Genomic DNA, 21,990 nt, shown 5'->3' with positions numbered 1-21,990 from the left:
TGCTCAACAGCGTCACTGGAGAGGTTCCCAACATTCCACAAGGATTCAGGCCCCTGCACACACTCACCTGGCCCTCCCCAACGTAGAGCACTGCAATCTTGTGTGTGTCATAGGATGGGATCTGATCCAGGAGCTGCACCGACCTCTCAAACGTCTGCAAACAAAGCAGGGACCCCACATGAGCAGCCTGGGAGATCCCTCCCAACCCAAACCATCCCAGCATTCTGCCAGCTTTAAATAATCCCCTCCACAACCCCAACACAGAGACCTCCCACCTGTGGCACTGCTGGTAGGAAACACCTTTAAACTGCAGCACCTGAGCTGGATATTTGTAATTATCATCTGCATTCCAAGAAAGTCATGAGGTTAAAAATAAGGATTTATACAACTCCGTGCCTACCTCATTTGGCAACAAGAGGGGTTTGTTGTTTTCATCACCAAAGAAGGGGGAGTGGTACAACTGTAAAAACACAAAGCTGAAGGAGAGAAGGAGGAAAAAGTCTGTTACCATAAAAATTAAGTCAGTTTTGATCTGTTGGAGGTAAGAACGTTATGTACAGCAGAAAAAATGGGAGGAATTAAAATGCTAACAGGGTATTATTCATCTTTTAGAGACTGGACTACCTGCAGTTTGCAACAGACCGCTGTCAGAAAAACAATGATGTGTCAAACAGCAGCAGCCACACAAATTCCCTGTTCAAAGGCACAGAATGGAGGAGCAGGAATGCCCTCCACAGCTCTGGGGATATTTCTAGGCTCTCAGACACATGATTGTACTGACATTTGCATTTTTCCTGCCCTCAATCAGATGAAAATTGTCTCATCATGAAATTTTGGACAGCTAACAATATCCCAGGTTCAAAAAGCAACTATTACAATCCTTCTTTTCCTTCTTCTCAGGATTTTGCACATAATGTTTCTTGAATTGCAAAATTAGCAATCCACCCCGCTCACAGCAAAATTAACTCTGGGTAACCTGCGGTCAAACCACAGCCCCCTAAATTAAGCACATTAAGTACAGGAGGAAACCACCCATCTACTTCTTTCACCATTTGGGAGTTGTGTTTTCTAACCCCGAAATCCATTCGGTGGTAGTGTGCTCAACAGGTCTGTATCAGCTCCTGAATAAAGCAGGTAATCAATTTTTTAATCGGATGCTGTCCAGACCCCCCTGAAGGAGCCGTGATGGAGCAGCTCAGGGGCTCTGCACCCACCTGGGGTTTATCCCAGGCACTTTCTCCGCGTTGGACGCTGCTGCCCTGCCCTTGAGCGCGTCTCTGTCGATCCTCTTGCCCCTCCTGGACGGGGCAGAGTCGGAGATGGTGTAGCCGCGGGGCCGGTGGCCCGAGGGCGAGCGGGGCGAGGTGACAGCCGCGCTGCCACCGCCCGGCCCGGCGGCCCTGCTGTCCTCCCCCCTGCCCAGCCAGCTGCCCAGCCCTTCCCCTTCCAGGTTCCCCGACTGGGATTTGGATTTCACTTCCGTGCTCAGCCTGCGGGGCACCTCCCGCCCGTTGGCGTCCTTGAGCACCTCCTGCAGCGTCTGGAGCTCCGGGGAGGAGCTGGATTTGCTGAGGGGCTGTGAGGGCTGGAAGGAGAGCTCCTCCAGCGCCCGGCCCTCCTCCCGCCCGATGGGGATCCCGCCCTCCGCCAGCTCCTCCGACTTCAGCGACTTGTCCTCCTGGCTGGACGTGGAGGAGGACTGCGGGAGAAAAAAAAAATGAAAATATTAACAGTTTTCATGGAATCAGAGAATCCCAGAATGGTTTGGGTTGGGATAGACCTGAATGCTCATCTCGTGGTTGCTCCAAGCCCTGTCCGACTGACAGGGATCCAGGGGAAGCCACAGCTTCTCTGGGCACCGTGTGCCAGGGCCTCCCCACCCTCACAGGGAATGATCCCTTCCTTTTCCTGACAGCCAGAATAAAAGGTGACAACAGCAAGGCTCAAGGCACCCCAACACTTCCAAGGAAAGGTGGGCAGGAAGGAGCACAAAGCAATGTGGATCGAGGTCCCTGATAAACCAGGATTTTCTGGGCACCCTCTGCCAGGGCCTCCCCACCCCTCCTTTTCCTGACAGCCAGAATAAAAGGTGACAACAGCAAGGCTCAAGGCACCCCAACACTTCCAAGGAAAGGTGGGCAGGAAGGAACACAAAGCAATGTGGATCGAGGTCCCTGATAAACCAGGATTTTCCCCTGAATGCCCCCAGTGCCACCAGCGAGCAGTTTCTGAGGGTGCCATGAGGGAGTTCATGGCTGGCTGTTCCCCCCTGCTCGCCCTGGGCCTGTCCTTACCCTGCTGTACGAGTCCTGGGCGTTCCCAAACCTCTCCTCGCTCAGGACGTGCTCGGAACACGAGGTCTCCACGTCCTCGCTCTCGGGCGACTCGGCGGGGGACTCGGCCTCCCTGAGCTCCATCTCCCCCGGGCTGCCCTCCTCCAGCACCACGGCGGATTCTACGGAGACACGGGCACGGCAGCTGTGGAGAGGGGACGCGGGGACAGGCCCCCCTCCTCTCCTCTCCTCTCAAGTACCAGCCTTTTCCCTACGGGATCTCAACGGAAGGCCATGCCGAGTGAGTGCCCTGGCATCTCTTGTCACGTCAGACTCGCTCCTGGCTCCCCTTTTTCCAGGGAATAAATCACCTCTCCCTCACAGCCTGCCTTGGGCCAAGGAAGTGCAGCTGGTTTTTTTTTCCAATTGTTGCTGATGGACAACAGGGCGCGGGATGAGGAAACGGGACCTTGGACGTGGGTTACCAGGACAGACAGGAACTACAGAGATGCAGGAAAGTACGGGATAAAAGCTCACTGGAGACATCAGCTCTCAAAGGGAGCTTTTCTTGTACTGAAATGCAACGCTGCCGTGCCTTGAGGCCTACAAGGAGATAAGAAATTTTCCTAGGAGCCGTTTCCTTGCAGTTTGGCAGCTTTCCTAGAACGTCTCAGGAGAAGCAGAACAATTCAGCCCTGAACACGTGGAAGGACGAGAGCAGGGGTGACAGGGGCACTGGTGGCATCTGCTCAGACACACAGGGAGTGGAACCACACTGACAAAAAAGCTCCGTGGAAGCCCTGCCTACGTGGAGGATTTAACCTTGGATCTGCTCCAAGCACTGACCACAGGGATGAGTCTGACCAAAGGCTCCTCCTGGCCTTGCTTTTTGTCCTGAGGAAAAGGCTGGAGAACAGGAGGCTTCCCATTATGCACACAAGGGACTGGAAGACCAATCTGAAAGGCCAAGATTTGTTTTCCAAAACAATAACAATAAAAGTAATAAAACCAAAAATTAGCACACACAAAAAATACAAAGAAAATCAGCAAAATTAAAAAAAAATATACAAAGGAAAAAAAAATCACTAAAGCAGCTTTTCCTGGATTGATTTCAGCTCGCAGGACCAAAGTTATTTCAAAGAAGCAATTAAGAGTTAGCATTGCACACACAAACCTTCTAAAAATACAAAACAAACCAAAAGGAACCAAAACAACGTGCTGATCTGGTTAGCTGTCCAAGCCAGAACACACCTGCAGATACCCAGTGCTGCCAAGCTCCCCTCCTACACCACTGCCAAGATTGCTGGTGCTTTGAAACAACCCAAGCACTAATTATTCCTTAGGTGGGAAGAGAATAACAGGAGCAGAGGGAAGTACAGAAAAATATTGAGCTGCAGCAGCTTTGTGTTGCTTTGAGAGGCCTCTGACAGCAACCAGCAGCAGCTCAGAACACCCCACTGCTCTGCTGGGAGTTTTCCAGTGAAGGAAAGAGGCAGAAAGACATTTGAACCCTCTAATTAAAATCACAAAGCATTGCAGGTTATCAAAGCAATGCAGGTGTTGTGCTCATAAGGTGTGTAATTTGATCTCCACTTCATTTAATTATGAAATCAATTTTACTGAAGTGGAGAAAGATTTTATGTTATTATAGAGCTTCTAAAAGGTAGAATTTAGCAGGTTTTCTGCTGAAATATATTTCTTTTTTATTTCAAAAGCTCTTAACCAGGCTCCATGCTGGCTGAACCTTATCCATATATGAAATATATACATATTATCAGCTGCTTGTATCTTTCTGTGCCCAATTCTGGCAGATCCCTGTGGGCTGAGCAGCTCCAAGGGGAGCCTGTCCTGCAGCACACACTGCTCTCCTCACAGCTGGGAGCTTTTCCACTGGGCAGAACACAAAGCCAATTGGAAAATGAAGCTGCAAATGAAGAATTAATTAATCCAGCCACGTTTTGACAGGTCATTTAACACTGGCCTCATGACTCACAAGCCAGCCCAGCTAAAAGCAAAGTTGCTTTGAGGAACTGTCTGCACTTGCAAATGTTGGATCTGGCTTGGACTTCTTCATGCTAGTCAAGATCCCATTTGTTGAGAGTGATGAGACTGGGGACAGACAGGAGACATGGAAGGGGAAAATGAGGGATGAAGGATACATTTTCTATGAATCAGAGGTGTTCTTCTATGGCAATACTGTTTGGTTGGTTTTTTCCTTAAAGATATATAAATATACCTGCCCAGGATATGCTCCTGTGCAACTTCCCTTGACAACTGGACTGGTACATGGAAGAGAAAGAGGCCACTGCAAAGGGAAATCAAGTGAGCAGCTACATCAAAAGGAAGGAGAGACTATATGAAAAAAATATAAAAAAATTAAAAAGCACAGAGTTTAAAATGTAACCAAGAGCCTAGTTTAAAACAAACAAATAAATAAATGAAACAAAGGAAAGAACAAGCTGGGATAAGCTCACCAGATGCCAAAGGGATACTTTAAGGGCACAAGATCTCAACAGGAATAAGGAGGAATAAACACATCCAACAGTGCAGGCTCCAACTCCTCCCTTTGCAGAATGCATTTCGTGAGGCTTAGGAACAGAAAATCCCTTCCTGACATCCCAACACACACAGGAAACCAGGCTGAGCCTTTCCTGACCTGCACAAGGTCACTTTTAAACCCACACAAGAGTCTAAAAAATCTGGGTAAAGACTCCCAGAGGTTTAACCTCTAAAGGGGCAGAACAGGCACGTGACAGGCTGACAGCAAAACTTCTTCCAGTCACTGCCCAGCCAGCTCCAGCAAGTATGGTTAACAAGGATGTGGCCAAAATGACTCCCAGAGTGGCACAGGAGTGGCATTCAGGTGGCATGGGTTCAGCTCTCCACTTAGCTCCATATACCACAAATTTTTAGAGTCACAAAAGTGTTTACGGAGAATAATTTTTTTTGCTTGTTTGTAAGAGGTGATAATTTGATTTTGACTCCAATTTTGTGTTTACACGTTCTGAAATACTAAAACACACCCTGCCCCGCTTAAAACAAAGCTGAAAACTGGCATTTTTACCAGATTTCCAGACAATCCATCCCATTTTCACCAGCAAAGTCTGGTCTGCTGGTACCACTGCTCAATTCTGATGGTGCCTGCAGTGCTCAGAGCCTCAGTGTTGGATATCACTGATAAGAGCTCGAGCAGGGACTGCAGAAAGCTTTAAAAACTGCAGCTGTTGGTCAACACCACTCTCCCAACATTAACAGCTTTTTAAGAGGAAGTAGCACCACATTAAATACAGTGAAAATCCTTGGCCACTGTGTTAAAATCAAGCCAGCAAATGAAACTCGAATGGTTCAAGTGCAGGCTGAACAGTCCTTTTCAGAGGTGAGTAAATCCAAGAGGATTTGCATTCTGCTGTAAAAGCCAGAGGCAACCAACTCCTCGTGGCTGGCAAGGGTTGGAACAGGCCATGCCCCAGGAACCTGCAGCTCCGAGCGCCCGACACAGACTCCCAAACTGAAGACAAATGGAAATGGAAACACTGCATGGAAAGATCCATCCACAAGTGGGATGCCCAGATCAGCCCCAAACAAGTGGGAGAGGGAACAGATCCATGACTTTGTTCATTTTCATTTGGGGAACACACCGAACACACGACTCCTCCAAAGCAGCTCCGTTACTCCCCCCGTCCTCCTCTTCCCCCACGCGCCAGCAGAAGCAAGGAGGAAGGGAATTTTTCACTTCTAGGGACAAGAACTGATTCCCTTTCTCATTGCTGGCCCCCCTGAGACTCCCAGCTGCTCTGGAAGGGCTGCAGGGACCCAGCAGAGCCCGGAGCTGTCCCTGCCCTGCCAGCAGCCCCCACCTGTGTTGGAGCGCTGCAGCAGCGAGGGCTTGGCCGTGCCCGTGGCCAGGCTGGAGGAGGGCACGGACAGGGATTTGTACAGAGCCGTCTCCCGGTGCTCCTTGAAGCGTTCTGCAGCCATCAGGGCGTTGGAGAGCTCCTGCAGGGGCATGTTGTTGATGTCTGAGGAGAAGGGGCTCAGCGGGTTCTCCAGGCTCATCAGCCAGCTCGTGTTGCCTGCACCAGACAATGGGGGAAGTGGTCAGCACGCCCAGCTCTCCCCGAGGTTACAGCTCCTGATGGAAGTGCTCACATTGTTTTGGAATTTGCTGATAAAAAGTCCAAACGGAGCAAGTTCTGGGTTCCTCTGCAGAATGACTCGATTAATTTGCTACTCCCAGTGCTCTGCACTTCTCCCCATGCTCCTCAAAGCCCACCCCTGGTAACTCACTGCTACAGCAGATTCCCAAAGGCATCCAAAACACTCAGGTGTCCTAATTAACACCAGGTCAGTTATTTTCTCATGAAACAGCTTTCAGTTGAAACAGATAATTCCTGTTAATCTCCTGGAACACATTGGTGTTGAAGCATTTTGACCTTGAACAAGTTGTTATTCTTTCCCTAAGAGCAAACACAACTGAGCTGCCCAGACTTGTGGCTGCCCCTGGATCCTTGGCAGTGTCCCAGGCCAGGCTGGACGGGGCTTGGAGCAGCCTGGGACGGTGGAAAGTGTCCCTGCCCATGGCAGGGGTGGCACTGGATGGGCTTTAAGGTCCTTTCCAGCCCAACCCATCCCATGGTTCTACAGTTTCAAAAGGCACTAAGCCATAAACAGATTCATTTACAACTAAATATGGATTTTTCTCCTTCCCCCAGGCTCGGGTTTCTCCCCAGGATCCCACCCCACACTCAGGTACCCACCTGTGGGCCTGCGCACCAGGATCTCTGCCCAGCCCTGGGTCAGCAGTGGCACGTAGGCAGCCAAGTTGGCTTTTTCCTTCTGCAGGGCTGTCTGTGGAGCAGGACTGGCCTTCTCTGGGCGGGCTGCAGCAGCAGGAGGGCCCTGTGTCCCTTGGGAAGTTGAGCCACTGGGAAAATGGGAGGCTGAGCTGTCTAAGGCACCAACACGTAAGGCATGACCACCTGGCAGGACAGACACAATCCAAGGGAGAGACATGCTTAGTTAGCCCCAAAAATATCTCAGGAATCAGGCTTTTAACCTCTTCTAGCAGCTGCATACACAATATATTGGTTTTATTTCCCTTGTCATTACAATTATTACTGTTAGTATTATTTCATTTTAATTATTAAACTTGTTCTTCTCTCAATCCACAATTTTTTTTATTTTTCCCCTTCCAACTCTCTCTTCCTTCTCCCTGTGAGGGACAGAGTGAGCACCTGGGTGGGGCTTAGCTGTCAGCTGGGGTTAAACCACAAAGAAAATTTGATGTTCCACGTGTTCCTTATAAACCAGTTTATGTGCTCACCAAAGCTCTCCTGCAAAGAGAGGGAAGCAGGAAGCCTGCATGAAGCCTGAAGCCAACAGCTCCTGCTACCTGCCCCTCATTAAACACCAGACAGCTCCAGATGTCCAAAAAACTCAGCCACAGGAGGCACCTGGTCCTTCAAGCTGTGGCAGGGAGAGCCCAGGATGGGAACTCACCCGACATGGATCGCACTCTGTTGCGGGAGCTCCTGCAAACCTGCTGCCCAGCCTGGGATTCCAGCTTGGCTGGAGCCTCCTTGGTCTGTCTCACTTGCAAAACAGGGTCTGAGCTGTAGGAAAGGAGATATTGGTGATGTTGAGTGAGGAATCAGCCCTGCTGGACAAATAACACATTCCTCTTATGCCAAGAGGAAGAACTACACAGCTGTAGCAGTGGTTTAGGTGGCTTTGTCAGGTGGAGATTTGCAGAAATGGGAGCAACACCTACCTTGATTCTGGGGTGCTCTGGAATTCTCCAGAGTCCAGGCCAAGCAGGGACCTTGTCCCTGTTCCAACACTTGTAGTGATGGTCACCAGCTTGTTACCAACCAGCCACGTCTTGGTCCTTCCTCCAGCCAGCAGAAACTCACCCACGGGAGACCTGGGAACACATTTGGGATGAAGATTTCTCAGGAGGCAGAGAACAGAGCTGGTGCCATTAACCATGCAGGAGGTGCTGCCTGCTCTCCTTCTTTACACAGCATTTGTGCCACCCCCCTTGGCTGTTATCCAAGCCCCCCACATCCCCGTTATCCATCAGGATGATGGATGAGCTGCTGCAGCACACTGGGATTATCCTGCAAGGACATGGAGCAAGCCCTGCTCCCACACCTTCAGGGCATCTCCTCCAGACAGGTCCAGGCTGAGGCAAATCCACTCTCCAGTGGATTTGACAGAACCACAGAATGGTTTGGGTTGGAGGAACCTTAAAGTTCACCCAGTGCCACCCCCTGCCATGAGCAGGGACACCTTCCACCATCCCAGGCTGCTCCAAGCCTCATTCAACTGCCCTGGAACATTTCCAGGGATGGGGCATCCTCTGGGAAATCCATTCCAGGGTCTCACCACCTTCACAGGAAAAAAACCCATCCAATATCCCACCTATCCCTGCCCTCTGGCATTGGAAGCCATTCCCTGGATCCTGTCCCTCCACCCCTTGTCCCCAGCCCCTCTCCAGCTCTCCTGGAGCCCCTTTAGGCACAGGAAGGGGCTCTGAGGCCTCGCCACAGCCTTCCCATCTGCAGTCTTCCCTCATCTCATCTCCTTTTTAGCCAAGATTTTATCAGTGAGGAAAGGCTTCAGAGCCTGAGCCTGCCAGAATCCCAACGTTTTTCCACACATAAAGTGAAACATGAACCTGAATCCCACCCGTGTGTCCCTGGTCCCTGACTGACCTCTTGGGCACAGCCGTGAAGTTGGAGAAGACGTATCGAGCCATCATGTCCAGGCAGGTCTCTGTCAGCTCCAGGTGCAGGTTTTTCAAGTTGTCATCAGCCTGAGCCATGGAGTTTTCATCTGCAGAGCCCAGGCTCGAGCTGGTGATGGACGTTTGGATGCGGCTGGAAGAGAGATCCCCAGGTGACAGATGAGATGGCACCACGTCCCCGTCCCCACAGCCGGCGGGGCGCAGACCCTGCTGTGCATGCACGTGCCAGCCATCACACCCAGGCCTCGGGAAACAGATTTTGGGATCATCTGGGATCAGCCTCGTGTTGTGCTTCCCAGGCTGTCGCTGCAGGAAGTGTTTTTTCTCTGGAGAGACTCCAGTGCCAGCCGGCCAGGCCAGCGCTCTGTGATGTTGGTGGCCCATGGGCAAGTGCACCAAGCAAGGAATGAGTGGCAGCTTTGAGCTCCTAATCTATGCTGAGGGCAAGCATCCCATGACCAGCACCAGCTTCCCAGGCTGCAGGTTGCCCATGAGCCAGAAACTGGGGCACTCCAGACTTCACTTTATAATCCTGTGGTTTGCTTTTTTCTCTGTTGCACCTCTTCCGTCTATTGTTTTTGTCCCCTCCAAATTCAATAGCTAGGTAAAACCTAATTTAACTTGAAATAGGAAAAAACATTGCACTCTGAACAGGAAATTGGCACAAGAATAGAGAGAAGGTCTGCCTTCAAATCAGCCAAATGAGCAAAGCAGTTTAAAACCATTTCTGTTTTAAGCTGGACTGCAATATTTTATAAAGACAAGTCCTTATGTCATTGTAATACAAACTAAGCTGAGGCACAGCCAAAATTGTTATCATGTGGCAACTTCTTTGGCTTCATTAAGGGCAATTATCTGAACTTTTCATTGCTACCATTTACATGGAAATGCAAGAGAAGAAAATCACCTCATGATTAATGGGGAAATCAGAGAATCCTACAAGGGTTTGGGTTGGAAGGAACATCAAAGCCCATTCAGTGCCACTCCCTGCCCTGGCCAGGGACACCTTCCACTGTCCCAGGCTGCCCCAAGCCCCATCCAGCCAGGTCTTGGGCACTGCCAGGGATCCAGGGGCAGCCACAGCTGCTCTGGGCACCTGTGCCAGGGCCTCACCCCCCCAGGGAAGGATTTCTCCCATAACATGAAGTGTCAGAACTATAATTGCAATTCAGTCACTTCAGCCTCTCTCCCCCAAACAACACATAGAGCCAAAAATAAAAAAAAAAAAAAAAAATCAAGTTCCACTGACAACAATCCTACAGGTTAAGGCACAACCTTCAGGTTCAGCAGTTTAACACTCAAGGGGGAAGTGATCCAGAAGTATGTTTTAAATCTGGCATCAATTATTTCACATCTTTCATTGGAGCAGATCAATGCTTGCCATCAAAACCTGTCAATCAACCAAATCAATCTCTGGAATCAAATCTTGTTTTCCTTAGTTGTGAAAGCATCAATTCATATGGGCTGAGCACACCCCTCACTGCTCTCTGGAAAGACAAATCCAGGTTTTTCATGGCATCATTCTTGAGACCAGCTCCTTCAGAAGAACAAATCCTAAACTGAGGCCAGAACTAGACTGGAAGGAGGGCTCTCCATGACTTTGCAGAGCTTCCAAAGCCTCTCGTGAATCAAAGCCCTGCTTGGGAGGCTCAAGTTTTAGTGAGCTGTACCCAGGATTCTCACTTGTGCAGAATGCAACCTTTTTCCTTTTTTTGTGCATGGGTTTTTTTTGTTTGTTTGGGTTTTTTTTTTTCCCCCATTCACCACCTTTACTTTGAAAATAGAATCTTTCATTGCTAAAGCACCAGAGAACGTGGCAAAGTGACCACAGACACCCAGGGTGTGACGTGGCCTTGGGAAGCCTCGGGATGCTTTCCCAAAACCCTCGCCTGTGGCTGAGGCCGGTTTTTCATGGGATAACCAAGTCATGCAAGCATCCCACATGCAAATCCACCCTGCTTCCACCCACCCTCACAGCAAAACCTCCAAGGGCCCAGCTGCTCTTGGATTGTCCCCATCCAAAGTGCCTCTACCTGCGGACCACATGTTCAGACACACTGATGCTGCGGGATCGGAAGGCATCAACTGCAGAGGGTTCTTTCAGCTCTTTCACTGGAGGAGAGTTATTCAAGCCTTGCTTTGCATTTTTGGCTAGTCTTAAACTACTATGTGGAGAAGCACCAAGCCCCAAAAGAGGTCACAGAAGGGAGGAAACCATTGTAGGGATGTAGGTTGAAAGGTCACAGTCACAGGGTCAATATTGGGGGATCCCGGAGGGTGATGGAAAATAAAACAAATACCAAAAAAAAAAAAAGGGAAACAAAAATTAAAACATACAAACAAGCAGAGCTTGCAAAGCATTAAAAAGACAAACCACATTTTGAAAACAAGAATTTAAATGTGCTACAAAACAAATGAAATTAGTACAAGTTAAAAGAAAAAAACTGGCTGAAATGAGAGTTGGAATACTGGGCTGTTCAGCAAAGGCAAGGGCACCTGAGGGCTCCCTGGGCACAAATTCCTCAAGGCTGAGGAGTTTTGTGCACTTCAACCCCCTCTTGTGTTGTCCCAACTCACCATGACTCAACACCTGAAGGCTTCCACAGATCCTAAAATGCTTTACCTGGACTAGGTCACAGCAGTTTTTAATAAGAGACAGGGACCACGACACCCATCTCTGTCCACACTAAGCCTGGCCCAAAGCTGAGCTTTCCCCCAAGTCACAACACACCCAGGGCCTCCCAGAGGAGTCCCTCAGCCCAGCTCGGGGTCCTGGGGACACTGAGCCCCCTGTTCCAGACCCTGCCACACTGCAGAGCCAACAAACAGCCCTGGGGATGCTCCTGTGCCACCCCAGCTGCCTCAGCCCGGGCTCCAGGGAACCCCCTGGGCTCTGGGCTGGCACAGAAAGGAAATTACTGCACACACTGGCAAGTGCCAGGAACACGTGGGAGATGACAATTAAGATCTAAGAGGCACTTTAATTAGTCACTGAGATGCACGCCAGGCTCGGGGCTAATTTGGGCAGAACAGTTGGTCCAGCAGCTCCCATCCCCAGGGATAAAATGCAGGCTCTAATTTAACCCTTCTGGCTTTTTCTAAACACAATTTATTTGCCATCCTCATCTCAGTGAGCTCTTACATCTCAGATTGCCACCTGGAGGAAGCAGGATTTCTTTGTCCTTCTCCCAGCAGCCTCTCCCAGATCAGTTTTGGCCACAACTGCTGCAGAGAGCACAGGTTCATGCTCAGGGATCATCACCTACACCAACACCAGGACATCCAGCAGCCCTGGGAACTGCTGGGATCGTTATCCCTTGGAACACCCAGCACCTCAGCTATGGCAGGGAAACATTCTTTGGGCTTCGGGACTGCAAACCAAGCCCAGAAGCTTCTCAGGCAAGGAAACTGGAATCTGCTCCAGGCCTTTCCTCTGTGCCCTGGCCAGAATCCAAGCTCAGCCAGACCCAGAGGCAGTGGCATCCTGCTATTCCAGTGCTCTGGGCACTGCCTGAGTACAGCCACATTCCTCAGCAGAGATTTCTGTGGAAAGTGATCCAGCAAAAGCCTTTAGAGACAGTAGTATTCCAACCTGGTAGAATTTAACAAGTTTCTTAGGGGAAAAAAAAAAAGAAAAAAAAAAGATTAGTTGGAATTCTAATTGGAGAGATGAGTGTCAAAAGGCTTCTCTTCCAAGTTTCTGGATGAAAGAGGAGGAGATGGGAGAGATGAGACACAACACAAGGTTTACAGCTGCAGCAGTAGGGCAGGGATGGTGTTTCTGCATTGCAAGACTCTGCTGCAGCCTTGCAGGTGAAGTAGAGGCACTTTCCCCAGGGCTCAGATGCCACCATGTGCTCACTGCTCACAACACTGAAGCAAGTTAAGTGAACCAATTTAGGTAATCCCTGCAGGTAAAAGGACATTGGAGAAACCCTGAATGCCTTCCAAGGAATATCTTCCTCCCTGGCAAATGTTACTTTAACTACTGGCAAGAATTAATCTGACTTCTGAAGGCTTTGCTTAAAACTGTCATGATGGCTTCAAAAATTAAAAAAAAAAAGGGATTGGGACATCCAGACAGACAGAAAGCAGCTGAGTGCCAGCCAGTGCACTGACCTGACTGGGAACATCATGGAAAAACACAGTACTGGCTCTCTAATTTATCCAGGTCGTTGATCACAACCATTTCTCTGGCAATCATCTGAAAATGACTCGTTACAGATCAACCATCAAAAGGAGCTCACACAATCCACATGAACATGGGATTCTGTTATCTCTGGTATTACCCTCTTCTCTCATCTCTGGTAACACTGCACTGACACACCCCACCCTGACACGAGTGTTCCTTTTCAGAAGTGAACACCAAAAAGGCCCCCACTGCCTGCACAGGCCTGCAGGACAGGCAGTGCTGCCTCACCAGGCTGCCAGCCTGGCTGGATCCCAGCTTCTCACCAACCTCATTTGTCTTTGACCTAAAGAGGTTTACTTTGCTTGCTTACTGCACTGCCAGATTGGGATCACTACACCCAGCCTCCGTCAGGGACACGCAGGGAAGGGAGAGAGCACGAGAGTGGGGAACACCAAACCCTGCTGGGGCTGAAGAGAATTTACCTCTTTGGCCTCTCATTCAGGCTGGTGCTGCGAGCCCTGAAGCTGTCCTTCTCTGGGGTGTCATCGAAGGACAGGAGCACGTTGGAGCGCAGGCCCTGCCGTGGGGACAAGAGGTGACAACGTGAACAACGTGCAGCTCAAAATCTGCAGCTCAAAGAGATGCTGACAAGAAAGCCAGAATTCTGCTAGCTTCAAACAGAACCTTCAAAGATGTCAGATCAGTTTTGATAAGTCAGTTCTCCTGAGTGCTGCTGGACTGAGCAGTGCCATTACCTTGGTGATGTAGGGGACAAAGTCCTTGCGGAAGGGCAGGCGGCAGCGGATGAACCACATGGCGATCACGTGGTGGGCCAGGCAAACGATGTACTGGTTAAACCTGCAGCAGCAGAGACACCCAGAGCTCAGTGTGCACTGCTCAGCCTGGCACACAGAACTGCTCCCTTACCTACTCACAGTGTAAAGGGAAAAAAAAAAAAAAATCCTCAAAAATTCTGTTCAAGAAAAAAACGGTTTTTGTCCAAGGTGATGATGTCCCGGAATTGTATCATGGAATTACAGAATGGTTTGGGTGGCAAGGGATCTTAGAGATCATCCAGTTCCACCTTCCACTATCCCAGGTTGCTCCAAGTCCCATCCCACCTGGCCTTGGGATCCCTTTCCAGGGATCCAGGGGCAGACACAGCTTCTCTGGGCATCCTGTGCCAGCGCCTCCCCACCCTCACAGCACAGAAACATTCCTTCTTCAGGAAAAGCCTGGTGACACCAGAATGAGCAACATCCTATGGATAACTTTGAGCCAAGAACTACAAGAAAAGGCTTTCCAAGCTCTCAGTTTCACAGATGAGAGAGAAGCACGTTGCTGTGGCCTTACTTGGAGGGGTTTGTGTAGGGCAGGGAGATGGCGAAGACGCTGGCGTACTGCTCTGCCGCGAAGTTCCGGTACAGGTGAGGCAGCCTGGCCAGAGCTGCAACAGTCCAACAGCAAAACCAGCACAGTGAGCCCTCAACACAACCCTTCAACATCCTAACGCAGTTTAATTTCTAATTTTTTGGTTTTTTTTCTGAATGATCAGTGACATGGAAGTTAAAATCACGTCACGCAAGGAGAAGAAAGCAGATCGTATTTCCATATGGCTGCACAATACAGAGTGTGTTTCTCTCTTCAGAGCAAGAGCTTCATACAGAAAACTCGTAACAAATGAGGTGATCCAACGTTTATAACCTGAGCAAGGGCATCACAGCACACTCCATATGACCAACACCACCAAACCCCCCACATTCCACACAACAACCGCACCTCCAGGAACTGAAAAGGAGAACATCACGACTTACTTGACAGAAATTCCAGCAGAGGGATTGCCATGTTGGCTGTGGCAGAAATGTGGGTGAGTTTGACAATCAGGACGGGCAGTGCCTTGATGATGATGTCGGGCATCTCCACGCTGCAGACTGACAGTGCCACCACGCACTGGTTGGCGCAGCGGTAGATGAGCCCGTGCTCCAGGCAGTACACGATCTCACGCTGGCAGAGCAGGGAAACACTCAGCACACCAAAGAACACCCTGGCACCACCTCCTGACTCCTGGCAGCACCCCAGAACACCCTGCAAGGCACCCCTGCTGCAAGGTACCCCTGCTGCAAGGTACCCCTGCTGCAAGGCCTGTGTGACACAGCTGAGTGCTAACACTGAGCTTTAAATAATGCTGCAGATACCCCAGGCCAAACTCTTATCAGGGAACTCCAGTCAAGTAGGTAGTTGAGACTTAAAAGTTCCTGATTTAACAGAAATTCAGTGTTTATAAGGGTCTTATGCAGTGGGTAAAGTCACTCAGTGACCTGTGAGGGGGAGAGGTGAGGAGTGAACTCACAGTTAATCCTACATGGAGTCACCAAAGTGTTTTTTCACCCCAAATTCAGCAGATGCAGCATTTCCCAACAGCAAAGGGCAGTGTTACCTTGCACTTCTGTCTCCTAACCAGCTCCCAGGCTAAACCATGCTCTACAGGCTCTGCCCTCCCCACACCCTCCCATCTCCCCCACACCTGCTTGGCTTTGTCCAGGTAGTTGTGGTAAGATATCAGTGCTGTCAGAACAGGGACCACAGCCAGGTGCAAATCCGTGCGGGAAAAGCCTTCGGGGGTCCCGTGGAGCCTGTCCGTGGTCTTCTTGTCTGTGAGCTGACACATCACACAGCCAGTCAGGGCACCTCTCACTAAAACCCCCTCTGAAAGCAGAAAGCACTGCCCACAGCTCCCCAAGACCTGTACATACACATATTCATATACATGCATTAAAACACACGATTATTACCTATTCTGTACCTAGGCAACCCTCACAAAACAGAGGGCGAGTGAGGATTGACAACCAGCCTGCTAATCTTTAAAATATTTGTCTGAAGAGAAAAAAAAAAGCCACTCAAAAATCCCCTCCAAGCAATTCCCAAGCAAAGCAAGGAGCTGGGGACTGTGCCTCAGTGGCATTACCATGTAGCTCAGCGCAGAGGCCAGCTGGTCTATGTTGCAGGGAGAAGTTAAAAATAGCACTTTATAGCGGAGGGACTCGGGTAATTTGTTGAGAACCAACTTCAGCACCTTCCAGTCTGTCTCCTGCAAAGACAGAAAATGTTAAGGCTGAAAATTTTTGCATGATTTCACTCGAGTTTGGAAGATCAATCAAACTGCAGACAATGTGTCATTTCCTAGGCAGATGTAGGTCTTGTAGTGGTTGATACAGAAAAAGAAGAGGCATTTAGCTGTCACAAGTTTCTCCCTGTCTGTCACCCAGCTCTAGGTGCAATATTGGCACCACAAACTGGAAGAGAAATTATATTGGGATCTGACAACCAGAATTCAATTCTCCTAAGCTCCAGCACCAATTAACTCCCAGAGCAAGCCAAGCCCTCAGCACAGATCTGTGTCCAATGCCACCCTCAGGAACAATTTCTATTTACAGTTTATTGGTGATGAAACATCCACAAATTCTCAAAACACCTCACAAACTTGCAGTGAGAGAGGTTTTCATTCCAAATGCCCTTTCAGAAGCAGGATGGCTTCTTGGATCTTGTTTAACAAGCACAGCTTTTGCCCTTGCCTGCTCTGAAGCAGTGCAATGAAAGCTGTGCTTATTTTCTGAAGAGCTGGACTGCTGCTCCCACTGGTGGCTGTGGAGCTGCACAATCACACCCAGATTTTGAGCAGGAGGAGCAGAAATTGCTTTTCAGGCTTTATTTAAGATCTCTGGGCTGGAATTTGACAGGCAGCTGTCAAATTGGTGCCAGGAGGGGACACAAAGATGCCAGGTGGGGACAGAAGGATGCCAGGAGGGGACACAAAGATGCCAGGTGGGGACAGAAAGATGCCAGGAGGGGACACAAAGATGCCAGGAGGGGACACAAAGATGCCAGGAGGGGACACAAAGATGCCAGGAGGGGACAGAAAGATGCCAGGAGGGGACAGAAGGATGCCAGGAGGGGACATACCTGCTTCAAACACTGCAGGAGGACCCCAAAGACCATGGAGTAGGGCAGGTGTCCCACCCGGACAGTGCCACCCTGGGAAGGCACACTGGGGCTGCCTGAAGGTGGGGAAAGGGTGCCAGGGGGCTTTTTCTCAGAAGCCCTTTTCTCTGCCTCTCTGCAACACAGAAAGGGAGAAAAATACATGTCATTTTTACAGCTTATTCATGTGACCTACAGCACCATCCTGTTTGGGAGTCAGGTTAAAGACTGAACAATATAATCTGCATTTTCAATTTTAAAAAGCACAGGATTGCCCAGCAGACACACTGCAATCAGCCAGTTTGATCAATGAAGGATTTTTCTATCTAGTTTAGAAAGGTATCTTTTGGGCTGTGTTACACAACTTTAGACAAGCTATAAAATTAAAACTTGCCAGATTTGTACAAATCATCCAATCAAAATTCAGTGTGGAACTGGTTTGAGGCAAAAATTTGAACATTTTTGGGGTAAGTTTTGTGAACAGGAACTTAAATTTCATGTCTGAGACTGAGAGCTCTGCAGGTAAGTGATTTGTAAGAACAGTTCACCAAAGCCTTACTGGTTCAGACAACCCTAGGCTGTAACTACAGACTGGTCCAGGATTTGGAAGATTTAGGAAAAACTGCAGATTGCTACTGATGGAACATTAAGCTTAGTGAGAACACAATTTAGTTTGAAAAAAAACATTTTAAAAATAAAAAATAAATTAAAAAGTGCCCAAGACCAGGTTGGGTGGGGTTTGGAGCACCCTGGGAGAGTGGAAGGTGTCCCTGCCCATGGCAGGGGTGGCACTGGATGAGCTCTAGGATCCCTTCCAACCCAAACCACTCTATGATTCTTTTGCCTAACACAATGAGAAACCTACACAAAATCACAGAGGCAGTAGGGGCTGAACCTCACTGCTCCATCCTTGTTGGAAAGGCCGAGGCGGTGCAGGGAGTCAGCTCGGAGCATCAGCAGGAAATCAAACACCTGAAACAGGGAAGACACTGGAGTCACTCAAACCCTGAGCCACTGCAACTCTCCCACCCCACGTGATATTCTTCCAGGTGCAAAAGGGTTTTTAAAAGAAGCCACGGCTTGCTCTGCAGGAGGCATCACTGCTGGTGTCACACTGCACTTACATACCCGTGTGAGCCAAGGAATGTTTAATTCTACTTCTTGCCAGCTCCAGAGCACCCAGTCCCAACTGCCACCCAGGAATCCCAGAGGATTGTGCAGCTCTGGGAGCACAGGGGCTGCTCCTACCTGCAGCCTGATGCTGCTGGCCACGGGGAGGCTGTAGGAGTACTTGTAGTGGCGCTGGACGTGCTGGATCAGCATCTCGTACACGCGCGTGGCGTGGCTGGAGGGCAAACTGTACAGCTTGGTCTGCAGGCACAGAAACACAGCCCAGCCCCAGGGGTCTGTCACAAACCCGGGGCTGCGCTGCCAATTCCAGCAGAAATGCAGCAAAAGCTTCATCCTCGTCGTAACATGAGCAGGTGGCTCTGGAAGGAACCTCTGCAAAGACTCCAGAGCAGCTCTGGCTGCTCCAGAGAACAGCCTGCTCTTCTCCTTCACTGCCCAAACACAACAGATCTATTAAATCTATTCAAGGTTCTGAACTCCTCCTTTCTGCTCATTTATGGCCACATTCTCCCTCCACACAGGAAAACGTGCTCATCTGGGTTGTGCAATGGGAGGTAAGAAAATACAACACTTAGCAAACAGTCCCACAGTGCTCAGCATCAAAGGACTGACCAAAACAAGACTTACAATATTAAATAGTTCAAAGTCAGAATATTTAGTAGTGGGAGAAGAGTTATCTAAAAAGCCAACTCCAGCAGAAGAGTTATGTAAAAAGCCAAGTCCAGCAGTATTATGAAAAAATTGTGTTTAATGCTCTGCAGCATTTACCTGAAGAATTATCAGGAGCCCAAGAACTGCTGTCTTGACATCCTCCAGAGAAGCTGAATATGACAGCAAGTCCCTCTCTTCCAGTTCAGAAGGAGATGACAGAGAATGTGCAGCCACCTTTGAAAGAGAAAAGCAACACATGGTTTAAACCTGCAGCACATCCTTTCTCTATTTCCATGCTGGAAGGGGAGGGAAGCCTCAGGAAGTCACCCCTGCTGGGAAATTCACCTTCTCTATGATATCCAGCAGGCTGTTGAAGTGGTGAGTGTTGCAGCCTTCAGCCAGGTCCACCAGCAGCTGAGTGGCCAATTTTCGGACCTGATGGTCTTTATCCTCTGGGATGTGAGCCAGCTGGGAGATCACCACCAGGTTTATCAGCTCTTCCTGCAAGAGGACAGACCCTCCTAAGCTGTCAGATGTTCAGCACGTTAGAGAAAGAATTGCAAACAAAAGAACTCAGCTATTTTGGTACCAGGCTTGTTCCTCCACTGCTCCATTCCTTCATCTCCTCTTCCATCCAACAGGTATTTCTGTCTGCCAACCCTCCAGATATTTGTGACTTTTATTGAACTTTTCAGTGCTTTGGGTTTTGTCTGACCTATAGATTTGACAGCCCAGGCTCAAACAGACAAGTGATTACTAGGCCTTGGTTTTTTTGAGAGAGAGAGGAAACAACAACAGCTTCACATTTTCACAAATCTTGAAGGAGTCCAAGGAGCATCTCTGCCCCTTCCTGCCCTCTGACACTTCAGGCACATCCTGAGGAGCTCAAGATATCCCTGGGGCTCTTCCCTAACTCCTCTCTCACAGAATTTCCATCTTGGACAGCAATTAAACTGCAAGCACCAAGGCCAGTCACTGCTCAGTTGTCCAGTCCCCATCCTTTGAAAAAGCTTTTAAATCAGCTTTGCACCTCTCACATCGACTGTCAATTCTTCCAAAACAAAATGGACATGGAATTAATGGCCTTAAAACAGGGAAGCCAAGACACAACCGGGTCTGTCCTCAAAACCCTGCAGCTCCCACTGCAAATTGCACATTCCTGTATCCAGCTAAGGACAAATAATGGCAAATCCCCCCACAAGCATCCCAAAGAAACAGGTGTGTGGGGGTGAGATTTAGAGGCCAGGGCTGTGCCTCCCCCAAGGGCAGAGGTGACCTGAAACCCCCATGACAATGTGCCCCACCAAAGGCTTTCCCACCCACCTGAGACCTCAGCTGGGACCCCCAGGCAAACACCCACCTCATAGAACTGTCTGTTGATGCTCAGCACAAAGGACAGCACATCCAGAACCTTAATCCTAACAGCACTACGGCTCTCATTCCTAAAACAGGAAAAGCAAATCCAAAATGAGCAAAATAAAGAGTTGTTGGTATTTAGGGAAGGGGGAAAAGAAAAGTAAAACAAGAAACTTCTTCTGAGTTGGAGCAATGAGAGATCAGCTGAGCCCTCAGTTAATGTCTCTACACCCGAAATCAGATTCAGGAACAATTGGAAATTCAAATCCCAGTTCAGCTTTTGCTCCTTCTGCAGACCTGTAATTGCAGCTTTCCCATTTCCAATCCAAACCAGGAAGCACATGTCAAAGGAACAAGTGCTCTGGTGAGCAAATTTAAAACCAAACACATGGCACTGAGGAAGAGCTGCTCTTTGGCAGCATTTCACAGAGGAGACAGAAGTTTGTTATTGCTCTGTGTTGATGTTTCAGAGCACAGAATCCCTCAGGGAGCACCAATTCAAAACCAGATAACTGGAATACTGGATAACCATATGCAATCCTAATGCTTAACAGGAAAATCTTGTTTGGTGTCAGAACTACAAAGTGCTGTGGAGTGGAACACAACTGCCTCAGCTAATTGGAATAGTACTGAATGGAATGAAAGAGAAGAAGAAAAAAGCAGCATCAAGAACTCAGTGGAAAGCTTTTCTTCTGTTAAATAAGTCCTTTCATGTGCTGTGCCCTGGGACTACCACTCTTCTCAGCAGCCACTTACTAACTTAGAACTTCAGAACGTTAGAACTTCAGAAAACAAGATTATCTAACACGACAAGGTGGCAAGAAACACTTGAAAGTGCTTCTTAAAAGTAAGAAGTTCCTAAAGTTCTGATTTCCTACCTGAAGAATCTCTCCATTAAGAGCTGCAGGTTGTGGATCCAGCCATCTTTGGCAGGGTGGATGGACTGAGCTCTGTATGTTATCAGGTTTAACACAGAAGATTCCTTCATGAAAAGACCAAACAATGTTTTTAGTGTATAAGCAAACATAACAAATCCATTCCCCCAACCCCCTCCATGGGAATAAGGCTCATGGAGGCCCTTGCTGGGATTTTCCGACCATTTCCTGTTTTAGGACTCTCAAATTTCAGCTCTAACAGAACAGACCCAAAAGGAGGATAACAAGAAAGCCTTACTGGTCTCTGATCAGCACATCTTTCCACCAGCTCAAAAAATCTCTCTTCAGAGCCATGAAAATCGTTCTGGTCACAGAGTTCTTCTACTGTGGTCAAAAGATCATGTACAATGGACTTCAGTTCTTGGCTCTCCAGAACCTGAAAAAAGACAAAACCATTCCTGAAAGAGTTCCACCTTGCCAAAAAGTGCTAATTTTAAATACAAACAGCAAACTCAAGAGAACCACAGCAGTGAGAACTGGGCCAAGCCTTTCTCAGCTTCCATTTCCCCAGAGAGCACAAACAGATCAATTTGCAGAACGATTTTTGGCGAAGCCTTGGGACTGAAAGCACATCCAGGCAGGCCCAACAGGCACCTGCAGCTGCTGCAGCAGTCTCTCCATGATGTCCAGGAGGATATCCCAGGTCACAGCCTGCAGCCCCTTGCCGTATTTCTTGATCAGGCGTGTGATGGACAGAACGATCTCGTAGGACACGACTGCGTTGGGACAGGTCATGGCCTGGAAGCCAAAGCACTTGAGTCAGTGAGCAGGTGGGGGGCAGAGCCC

The 21,990-nt window shown here is 49.0% G+C and overlaps 1 protein-coding gene across 7 annotated transcripts in view; it reads right to left on the bottom strand.

Annotated features, from left to right (window-relative positions):
- TSC2 (TSC complex subunit 2) overlaps positions 1–21,990 on the bottom strand; it is a 33,013-nt gene that overhangs the window by 4,563 nt on the left and 6,460 nt on the right. For 2 of the 7 annotated variants that reach the window (XM_053991606.1, XM_053991612.1), the window contains 26 exons: positions 21,799–21,942; positions 21,443–21,580; positions 21,148–21,251; positions 20,274–20,355; positions 19,259–19,414; positions 19,031–19,147; positions 18,380–18,502; positions 17,997–18,103; positions 17,114–17,267; positions 16,119–16,241; positions 15,678–15,812; positions 14,968–15,157; positions 14,507–14,600; positions 13,909–14,011; positions 13,636–13,730; positions 11,055–11,186; positions 8,990–9,154; positions 8,044–8,196; positions 7,773–7,885; positions 7,031–7,252; positions 6,131–6,346; positions 4,510–4,578; positions 2,295–2,455; positions 1,215–1,699; positions 401–476; positions 68–154 (listed from right to left, as the gene is read on the bottom strand). In XM_053991606.1, the coding sequence (XP_053847581.1) occupies positions 68–154; positions 401–476; positions 1,215–1,699; positions 2,295–2,455; positions 4,510–4,578; positions 6,131–6,346; positions 7,031–7,252; positions 7,773–7,885; positions 8,044–8,196; positions 8,990–9,154; positions 11,055–11,186; positions 13,636–13,730; positions 13,909–14,011; positions 14,507–14,600; positions 14,968–15,157; positions 15,678–15,812; positions 16,119–16,241; positions 17,114–17,267; positions 17,997–18,103; positions 18,380–18,502; positions 19,031–19,147; positions 19,259–19,414; positions 20,274–20,355; positions 21,148–21,251; positions 21,443–21,580; positions 21,799–21,942 (3,744 nt within the window). The remainder of the gene's footprint in view (positions 1–67; positions 155–400; positions 477–1,214; positions 1,700–2,294; positions 2,456–4,509; positions 4,579–6,130; positions 6,347–7,030; positions 7,253–7,772; positions 7,886–8,043; positions 8,197–8,989; positions 9,155–11,054; positions 11,187–13,635; positions 13,731–13,908; positions 14,012–14,506; positions 14,601–14,967; positions 15,158–15,677; positions 15,813–16,118; positions 16,242–17,113; positions 17,268–17,996; positions 18,104–18,379; positions 18,503–19,030; positions 19,148–19,258; positions 19,415–20,273; positions 20,356–21,147; positions 21,252–21,442; positions 21,581–21,798; positions 21,943–21,990) is intronic. The other 5 variants (XM_053991607.1, XM_053991608.1, XM_053991609.1 and 2 more) reach the window with 5 other exon arrangements.

The sequence above is a fragment of the Vidua macroura genome, chromosome 16, assembly GCF_024509145.1.
Source record: "Vidua macroura isolate BioBank_ID:100142 chromosome 16, ASM2450914v1, whole genome shotgun sequence".
NCBI classification, from domain to species: Eukaryota; Metazoa; Chordata; class Aves; order Passeriformes; family Viduidae; genus Vidua; species Vidua macroura.
Note: the sequence above shows the minus strand (reverse complement) of the source record. Positions and strands in the feature narration are given on the sequence as shown.